The sequence below is a fragment of the Xyrauchen texanus genome, chromosome 39, assembly GCF_025860055.1.
Source record: "Xyrauchen texanus isolate HMW12.3.18 chromosome 39, RBS_HiC_50CHRs, whole genome shotgun sequence".
Classification (NCBI taxonomy): Eukaryota; Metazoa; Chordata; class Actinopteri; order Cypriniformes; family Catostomidae; genus Xyrauchen; species Xyrauchen texanus.
The window spans coordinates 7,653,334-7,663,297 of NC_068314.1; the positions used below are offsets into that span (position 1 = coordinate 7,653,334).

At 41.8% G+C, this 9,964-nt stretch overlaps 1 protein-coding gene across 1 annotated transcript; it reads left to right on the forward strand.

Annotated features, from left to right (window-relative positions):
• Positions 1-412: 412 nt before the first annotated feature.
• LOC127632452 (uncharacterized) lies at positions 413-2,945 on the forward strand. Its single transcript, XM_052111032.1, has 7 exons — positions 413-530; positions 848-921; positions 1,073-1,356; positions 1,464-1,798; positions 1,993-2,412; positions 2,527-2,681; positions 2,804-2,945. The coding sequence occupies exons 3-7, from the start codon at positions 1,245-1,247 to the stop codon at positions 2,943-2,945; spliced, it is 1,164 nt and encodes a 387-aa protein (XP_051966992.1). The 5' UTR covers positions 413-530; positions 848-921; positions 1,073-1,244.
• The last annotated feature ends 7,019 nt before the right edge of the window (positions 2,946-9,964 follow it).

Genomic DNA, 9,964 nt, shown 5'->3' on the forward strand with positions numbered 1-9,964 from the left:
CAAGCCGGATGCTTATGAACAAGCGTTCACTGATTCTGAAGACGATCTGAGCGGCGATGAAAGTGGCATGATAAGACTGAATAATATCCCTAATCTACAACTGAGCCGAAGATGAAGACGAGGAAGAATGTATCGGACTGGCGTCAGACAAGTTGGACCGTAAGATATCAGAGGCTATATCGATAGTAACATTTGATGGGGATATAGATAGAGAAATGGGGAAAATCCGTAACTTTGACTGTAAATGTTACACGAGGAGAAAAGAGAACTCTCTGCATGGGAGACAGTCTTGTAGCCAGAAGCTTTCTCCAGACATTATGTACAACATACGGCTGGATTCTTTAGCTGCTTGGAAAAGAGTGGCAGGACATGCAATTATTGGACATTTAGAGGCAAACAGACGCTACAGTGCAAACTTCGGAGATGGTTACATCCACAAAGAAGACCCCGACAAAGAGAAAGTGTGCCCGAACGACTTATTTCATTGGAGGCAACGAGATCTGCAAGAATACTTTTCTGTTTCTTATGGGGTGAGTTTCCATAAACATCAAAGTTTGTCGTTTTTTGTTCATTCTAAGAACACGTACACGTTATCTCATGTTTAGTCCATGTTTAGACCTTCCAATACCTACCTATTGTTTTTAGCTAGCTCAGGACTGTCGTTTTAATTGTAACGTTAGCTGCTAATCGTTAGCATCATATCACTTGCCAAAACCCCCATTACTATAATGAGCTTTAAGATGGTAATGTGAGCTTCTGCTATTAATTTGAATAATGCTTCAATTGCTTGAATTGACTGGTGTTAATGACTTAATTTAGGATTTTTTAATCCTTTGACTCGAACCAGGTCTAACCACTAACTGAGGTCTAAACCAGGACTAAAACAAGACTAAACCAGGAAGTACAGATACAAGCTCTAAAGTAAGTAAAAGTAAAAAGTATTCATCATAAAATTTACTTCAGTAAAGTAAAAGTACCTATAATTTGTACAATACATTTTGATATAGGTGACAAGATGCCTGTTAGCAAGACCATGATGTTAAACGTTTTTCTTATTTCCCCCTTTTTTCAGCATTGGCAGAGACACCCTGGCTGATATAGTCAAACACTATGAGGAGAATGGGGCAAGACCACGTTTGAGGAAGAAGCACTCATTGCCACGTCCACCAGCCAGGTTCATCAGCCCTGAGGATATCAACAGAGTTGTGGACTTCATAAAACACTATGCAGAAGACAATGCCATCATGCTGCCTGGCCGACAGCCTGGGCATAAGGATTGGCATGTGAAGTTGCTGCCAACTCATGTGTCCAAGGCCTCAGTGTGGCGTCTCTACGTGAAGTCTGCTAAGGAGCTTGGTATGTGTAAACATTGATTTAAAATTGAGTGCTTATAAAGTGAAATAATCGCGGAGCACTATTAGCAATTACAATACAATTAACCATAAGCAATATCTGTTTTTCAGGTGAGCGTGCAGTTTGTAAAACCAGCTTCAAAGCACTGTGGAACCGACTTCTCCCACACATCAAAAGTTGCCGGCCACGCACAGATCTCTGCTGGCAGTGCCAAAGCAATAACGAGCAGCTGATACGAAGTGCAAACCTCCCAGATGATAGAAAGTCTGAAGCAGTAAAGAAGCAACAAGATCATCTTTCCCTTGTGCAGAAAGAGAGGGCTGTGTACAACGACATGACTGCTGCCTGCAGAAAGATTTGCTCTGGCTCCAACCTGTCTTTTGGACCATCCCTACCAGCAAGCAAGAAGATTAGGATGCATTACAGTTTTGATTTTGCTCAGCAGGTAATATTTCACACACATTTACTTCACTTTACTTTATTAATGTCCCTTAAAGGGCGATTTGGTGCATGAGAATAAATAGTGCAAATGCAGAATAGCATCAATATAGTAAGTTTTATCTTTATTAGACAATTATGAATAGATGCAAATTTAATTTAATCTAATCCAAGTTCCCTCTCTCCCTCTGTCTCCTACAGTTACACTTTCCCTCAAACCCTCTCCAGCCAGGACCAATGTACTTCCTGACCCCACGGAAATGTGGCCTATTTGGTGTTTCATGTGAAGGGCTGCAGAAACAGGTGAATTACCTGATTGATGAAGGCATGTCATCTACTAAGGGAAGCAATGAAGTCATCAGCTACATGCATCATTTCTTCGGCAACTTTGGAGTTGGAGAAACAGAGGTGGATCTTCATTGTGACAACTGCAGTGGGCAGAACAAGAACAACTTCATGCTCTGGTACCTTGCCTGGCGGGTTGGACACAAGCTTCACGATAAAATTGAAATCCACTTCCTTATTGCTGGCCACACCAAGTTTTCCCCTGACTGTGGCTTTGGACTCATCAAGCAAGCCTACATGAAGACAAGAGTCAACACTTTGGCAGACATCGCTGAGGTACTTTAACTTTACTTTGCTTTAATGACTTCAGTGCTGTTTTCTGTTCTGCTTCAATGAAACATTTAACTGAAGATCTTTTTTTTCTTCCTCTCTTCTCTTTTTTGTCATCAGGTTGTGGAAAACAGCTCTCCTGTGAGTCACCTCAATATCCCACAGCTTGTTGGAACGGCAGAGGGCAAAGTTTTAGTCCAGACCTTCGACTGGCAGCAGCATCTGACTCGCCACTTCCGTAGACTCCCACAGATCAAGAGTTATCAGCACTTCAGGTAATTGAAACTTTCACATTGTGTACATACAATATAACATAGCAACAACATACACATGACAGTTTTTTATAAGAAAATACTTTGCCATGTTTAAAATGTCTTATGTGCTTTTTCTGTCACAGCTTTGAAGCCAAGAGACCAGGTGTGGTGCTTGCAAAAGTCACCGTGATGCACAACCTGTCGAATATCAGCTACTGCGCGACGGAGCAGATCTGCCCCTGTCGACGGTCTTCCTGTCCTGGCCCCACCTGGACTGAAAATTGACAGGCAGACCTATCTATATGAAAAAATCAGGCCATTCTGTGCTGACGAGGCAAGAGACATCACATGCCCAGCGCCAAGGGTCACAACACAGAAGAGTCCACAGAAGAGGATGCGAATGTAATTTCATTGGACTGTGTCACAAAGACCTTTTTTCTTGTTTACAACACCTGCAATGTCACTTTATCAACCAACCACCTGAATTTAGTTTTACATTCTTGTATGAAAAGCACTCAGTGTACATAAGAGTTGCCTATACAGTTTTATCGGTAGATGCTAAGAGACATTTATTTATTACCTGTTTGCAAACTTTTTTTTTCTTTGATGGCACATTTTCCTGACCTTTTGCTCCCCCTGTGCTTTACAGCTTTACAGGGGAGCTTTACAGGGGTATGGCTTATCTAAATGAGATGTAAATGAGCCCTATTGTCACTCCCAGCAGCAGAGAGAGGTGAGAACTGCACAATCTTTTGAGGCCGTTTCTCCCCTTTTAGCTTTTTGAGTGCCTACCTTCAAATGGCCACAACTTCTCCAAATATTGTCAGATTTCCATGTGTTACAAATCGTTGGAAAGCTTGGAGACTACACTTTCAGAATCTGTGAATAACTCAAAATGCCCCAAAACCGACTTGTGTCCCTACTTTCCGTGATCGGTCACATATATATATATATATATATATATATATATATATATATATATATACTTATGCTCCATTTTTAAGTACAGGCTCTGCATCATTTTAACATATTATAATTCCATAAATCACAATCTCCCTTCCCTGCCTAGTTCATAAGGAGTAATTCATACTTTATGGCTATAGCTCATATATTCATTATGAGTGCTCTCCTCCTGGCCATCATGAGGATCACTCACTGCAGCATACACATATCGGTCCCGAAGTTATGTTGTGTAGTGCGGCGTGATGGGATTCTGTTCCCCATATGCGTTAGTAAATGCAATGTCAAGTGGACTGAAGTTGTAAGGGAACGTCTCGGTTATGTACGTAACCTCGGTTCCCTGAGACAAAGGGAACGAGACATTGCGAACGCTAGCCGCACCACAAGACTCAGAGTTCTTGAGGCATGAGCAATGCGCTCCTTGTTCTCAGTCAGAAATATAGCGGTCAGTTCACGCTGAAACGAGCGGTCAGTTTCACGCCAAAACAGGCTGGGCTCAAACACTATAGCCAATATTAGAATATTGGCGTTATTTTAGAGAGGTTTCAAATAGGTTGTGTATGAAGGCACTCCCCGTATGCGTTAGTAAACGCAATGTCTCCTTCCCTTCATCTCAGGGAACCAAGTTTATGTACATAACCGATATGTTTTTATATGTCAATATGAGGGGCAGCATTCGGATGACGGATTAACCCTTATGCAAAATCCATGGCAATGCATTGTCCAAAAAAATCATTGTATTCATAATTTCTCACGGCCATCGATGAGATTGCTCTCTCTCGCGCACACAAACACATAGCACAAGGAGAAAGAGCACGCATCTATGGCAGTGATATACTATGGCTGTGTCTTGTTTGGAAGGATGCGTCCTCTGGAGGTCACGTCCTTTGAAGGCTGCAGTATACCGAGTGTCCTCCTTTAAAGAAGCCTCATTTAAATGATACGGCCTTCGTAGGACGAACGGAAACTGCCATCGACACGCAGCGACAAAACGACCTCATCTCATTCATTTTCAATGAAGCTTGCGATTTCCGGCAACACGACTGACGGCGACCTTTGGCGACCGGATGTGGGCGTGTCCAGCGACGCGACAAAGTTGAGAAATGTTTAAATTTATGCAAATGAAGAGCGACTTTTGGGAACGACAGGCAATACGAGAGATGATGGTAGCGCTCACTTGATCCTAATATTTTAATAATAATATTTATTGTAAAGAAACAGTGCTGTTTAGACTCTTGATACACAACACTAGCAACCTAACCGCCAGCCACTGGCGACATGCAGCAACAAAGTAGCTAGCAGTGTGACCGCAGCTTAACTATGACAGCATGCCACCACGCGAGCGCTTTGAGTGAGAAGGGAATGTATGAGGTTTAGGAGAGATATAATGATGTAAAGAGAAAAGAATATAGATTTTACAGGTGTACTTTTAGTCTAATACTTTATTTTAATTATATATTACTATAATTATACATGTTAAATACTCTGCACCCATCTACTGAGGTACTTCAATTTGGGAATTAACATTCCTTGCGTTTGAACATCATATTTACTGGAAAATTGGCATTATGTTTATTTTTTTTGACATTTCTGTTGAAGCAAAGTATTGTGGGTTATGAGTTCCCACAAGAGATAGGCCTACACCTCATACATCTCCGAATTCCCGTGAAAGGCAGTCGCTTTCGAAGGCTGCATTCGAGGTGTCCTACTCTCTTTTCTAAAACGAGACCTCGATGATGTGTGAAACCGACAAATGCGACCTCCAGAGGATGCAGATTTCCAAAGGAGACACAGCCTAAGTCTGCAGGTGTCATATAATTAGATATATTTCAAATGTTTATTTCATTTAATTGTGATGATTAAAACTGACAACTAATGAAAATCCCAAATTCAGTATCTCCGAAAATTAGAATATTACTTAAGACCAATACAAAAAAAGGATTTTTAGAAATGTTGGCCAACTGAAAAGTATGAACATGAAAAGCATGAGCATGTACAGCACTCAATACTTAGTTGGGGCTCCTTTTGCCTGAATTACTGTAGCAATGCGGCGTGGCATGGAGTCGATCAGTCTGTGGCATTGCTCGGGTGTTATGAGAGCCCAGGTTGCTCTGATAGTGGCCTTCAGCTCTTCTGCATTGTTGGGTCTGGCGTATCGCATCTTCCTCTTCACAATATCCCATAGATTTTCTATAGGGTTAAGGTCAGGTGAGTTTGCTGGCCAATTAAGAACAGGGATACCATGGTCCTTAAACCAGGTACTGGTAGCTTTGGCACTGTGTGCAGGTGCCAAGTCCTGTTGGAAAATGAAATCTGCATCTCCATAAATTTGGTCAGCAGCAGGAAGCATGAAGTGCTCTAAAACTTCCTGGTAGACTGCTGCATTGACCTTGGACCTCAGAAAACACAGTGGACCAACACCAGCAGATGACATGGCACCCCAAACCATCACTGACTGTGGAAACTTTACACTGGACTTCAAGCAACGTGGATTCTGTGCCTCTCCTCTCTTCCTCCAGACTCTGGGACCTTGATTTCCAAAGGAAATGCAAAATTTACTTTCATAAGAGAACATAACTTTGGACCACTCAGCAGCAGTCCAGTCCTTTTTGTTTTTAGCCCAGGCGAGACGCTTCTGACGCTGTGTCTTGTTCAAGAGTGGCTTGACACAAGGAATGCGACAGCTGAAACCCATGTCTTGCATATGTCTGTGCGTGGTGGTTCTTGAAGCACTGACTCCAGCTGCAGTCCACTCTTTGTGAATCTCCACCACATTTTTGAATGGGTTTTGTTTCACAATCCTCTCCAGGGTGCGGTTATCCCTATTGCTTGTACACTTTTTTCTACCACATCTTTTCCTTCCCTTCGCTTCTCTATTAATGTGCTTGGACACAGCGCTCTGTGAACAGCCAGCCTCTTTAGCAATGACCTTTTGTGTCTTGCCCTCCTTGTGCAAGGTGTCAATGGGGCTCCTTAGTTGGGGACAGCTGTCAAGTCAGCAGTCTTCCCCATGATTGTGTAGCCTACAGAACTAGACTGAGAGACCATTTAAAGGCCTTTGCAGGTGTTTTGAGTTAATTAGCTGATTAGAGTGTGGCACACGGTGCCTTCACTATTGAACCTTTTCACAATATTCTAATTTTCTGAGATACTGATTTTGGGGTTTTTCATTAGTTGTCAGTTATAATCATCAAAATTAAAAGGAATGAACACTTGAAATATATCAGTCTGTGTGGAATGAATGTATACATTATCCATGTTTCACTTTATGAATGGAATTACTGAAATAAATCAACTTTTTGATGATATTTTAATTATATGACCAGCACCTGTATATATGTATACTTATAAGTAGAGGGGCCTTCAGGGTTAAAAAGGTTGGGAACCACTGATCAGGTGCATATTTTCATAGAAATACAATACAAAAATAAACAGCGTATACAGACGCAGAATTGCTTCTATGTAGCAGTTTAAGTCATATAAAAATATTAACATTATAGAACTTTCATAAATAATCCATTAAGCATTATTCCATTATACAAAGCTTAATTGACATTTAAAACTGAAAATACATTAATGTAGTCCTGAATGTCATGAAAGTTTGATTTCATATATAAAAATGTGGACGAACTAGCTACTTATCTATTAAGAATTAAGCCTACCTACAGTATATGTTTGTTAAAGGCAAATGGAAGTATAAAGTGTAATCAATATATTATTAGTTTATTAGTGGCTTAAGGAGATCCATTAGGACTGATAGTTGGTGTTGCCTGTAAGGTTAATTTAAAATGTAAAATCTGAAAAAGAATTTATCAGAGAAAGTGTCCTTTGTCATGTAGAATTCTGTAGTAATTTTTAATGCATGCATGCTCAGTTGTGACTCGTTACCAGTTGTATCAAACTGAACTCCAACTGTTCCCCTAAATACCGCTAAGTGCATGAAAGAATACATCATGCATTTTTTGTAATTAACTATTTCAGACTTTTTTTAGAGTGCTGTGGAAAAGTAATTGTACATAAGCACATAGCCACCCTTAGAACTGAAAATATTGGTAGGTAATTTTATTCAATTTAAAGCAGAACTTGAATTGATTGAATAATTTATGGATTCAGATGCATTATTATAATTACAAGGCAACAAGGTTGGAAAACAACATTTTTAATTCACAGTTAACAGTGTATTTCTCACATTTCTGTAAGTCAAGATATATAAAATGTTCAATTATTTGTTACCATATTCCTGGAAACAGATACATATTAAAGTCCTTTTTCTACCATAAATCTAAATGGTGACTTTCACTTTAGTAAAAAAGGACTTAAATAGTGATCTGTTTCTCACCCACATCTATCATATCGCTTCCTTAAACCATTTCTATTCTGAATTTATAGAAAAGAAGTGATAAATTATGTTACTTATCGTATATTTTACTGTTGTAAAAGGTTCGAGGAATTAGGAAGCAGGAGATGACGAATCCAACGCAAAGGTAATTTTTTTAATAACACAAAACATGTTCACTTAACAGCGTAACGTCAAGATTCACATATAAACACTTAATTGTTCTGGGAATGGCAGCGGCCAACACACACGACTTGTCAGCTGGGTTCTCTCTCCCACTCTGAGGTCTGGCCCCTTTTTATTTCCCCTGTCTCTCACTGCGAACATAGAAACAGCATTTAACAGCATTTAATCTCAGGTGAAAACCCTTACTACTTCTTCTCTCCCCAGATGAATGCTTGACAACACCCTCACCTCCACATACCCCCACCTCCCGACTCAGGCCAGGGGAACTGTCCGGCCTGAAATGGCTGGAGTGCCAGATCCCAATGGGTGATCTGAGCATTGCATCCTTCATGTGGGGCATGGTCCAAACAGAGGGTGAAAAAGGGAGAGAGAAGTCAGGGGAATGCAGAAGTGGCCTGCCACAAAGTGCAGCTTTTACCTGTGTGAATGCTTGTTGGCATGGCTCCTTCCACTGGACCGGGTCTGGAGCTTCCTGGAACTTCCTTTTTAGTGAGATTAGTTAGTGGGCTGGTGATGTCCGCATAATTACGCACAAACCTTTGATTATAGTCAGCTAGCCCCAGGAACTGCCTCACCTCCTTTTTGGTCTTGGGTCTCGGGCAGGTCGCAATCGCTGCTGTTTTATCAATTTGGGGCTGCACCTGACCATAACCCAAGTGGAACCCCAGATACCGTAATTCCACCCACCCAATTGTGCACTTCTTTGAGTTTGCTGTGAGCCCTGCTCGTCGCAGCGACCTCAGAATTGCCCACATATGCTGCAGGTGCCGCTGCCAATCATTACTATAAATAATGATATTTGGGGCCTGGGTAGCTCAACGAGTAAAGACGCTGACTACCACCCCTGGAGTTGCGAGTTCGAATCCAGGGTATGCTGAGTGACTCCAGCCAGGTCTCCTAAGCAACCAAAACAGCTCGGTTGCTAGGGAGGGTAGAGTCACATCGGGTAACCTCCTCGTGGTCGTTATAATGTGGTTCTCGCTCTCGGCGGGGTGTGTGGTGAGTTGTGCGTGGATGCCCCTTACCGCGGTAACCTAGTGCATGTGGAGGCTTCATGCTATTTTACGCGGTAATGGCCTCAACAAGGCATGTGATAAGATGCGCGGATTGACAGCCTCAGACGCGGAGGCAACTAAGATTTGTCCTCCACCACCCGGAACGTCTAACACGCCATGGGGCTTACGCCCATATAACAATTATGGGGACCTCAGGACCTCTCGCACTGCAAATAACAGGGGTTCGAGCCACTTATCCCAGTTCCGAGTATTTTCGTTCACAAACTTACAAATCGTATACTTTAAGGTCTTATTATATCGTTCGACCAAGCCGTCCTTTTGGGGGTGATACACGCTTGTCTGAATCAATTTAATAACCAATAATTCATACAGCTCGCGTCATGTACATAAAAGCTGTGCCCTGGTCAGTGAAGATTTCTTTCGGAATCTCCTTTTGGGAGATAATTTAGAAGAGTGCCTTCGCAACACTAGGTGCTGAGATGATGTGCAGCGGCACTGCTTCCAGATATCGCGCTGCGAAATCCACCAGGACTAATGCAAAGCGATGCCTAGGGCCCTGAGCTGGAAGGGGGCCCCCGTTAAGGACAGCTGATTACTTTTGGATCACAGTAATGACAACATGGAACCCCCTTAAATTCTTTGATGGTACAAGACACTGCAATGACACATCCAAAACCCCCCTAAATTGGCCCCCATGCTTCGAGCTTGCTGTCAACAGTTTAGTTGTTTCAGAGTGGCAATTAAATGATGGACCATGAAGCGGATTTACCCATCTGGGTATATTAAATGGAAACGAAAGCAAAAGG

Excerpts from the sequence above, each read along its gene's own strand:
- LOC127632452 (XM_052111032.1), top strand. The coding sequence starts at position 1,245 with ATGCTGCCTGGCCGACAGCCTGGGCATAAGGATTGGCATGTGAAGTTG. Across the intron at positions 1,357-1,463 it reads GAAGTCTGCTAAGGAGCTTG|GTGAGCGTGCAGTTTGTAAA; the intron begins GTATGTGTAAAC and ends TCTGTTTTTCAG. Across the intron at positions 1,799-1,992 it reads GTTTTGATTTTGCTCAGCAG|TTACACTTTCCCTCAAACCC; the intron begins GTAATATTTCAC and ends TGTCTCCTACAG.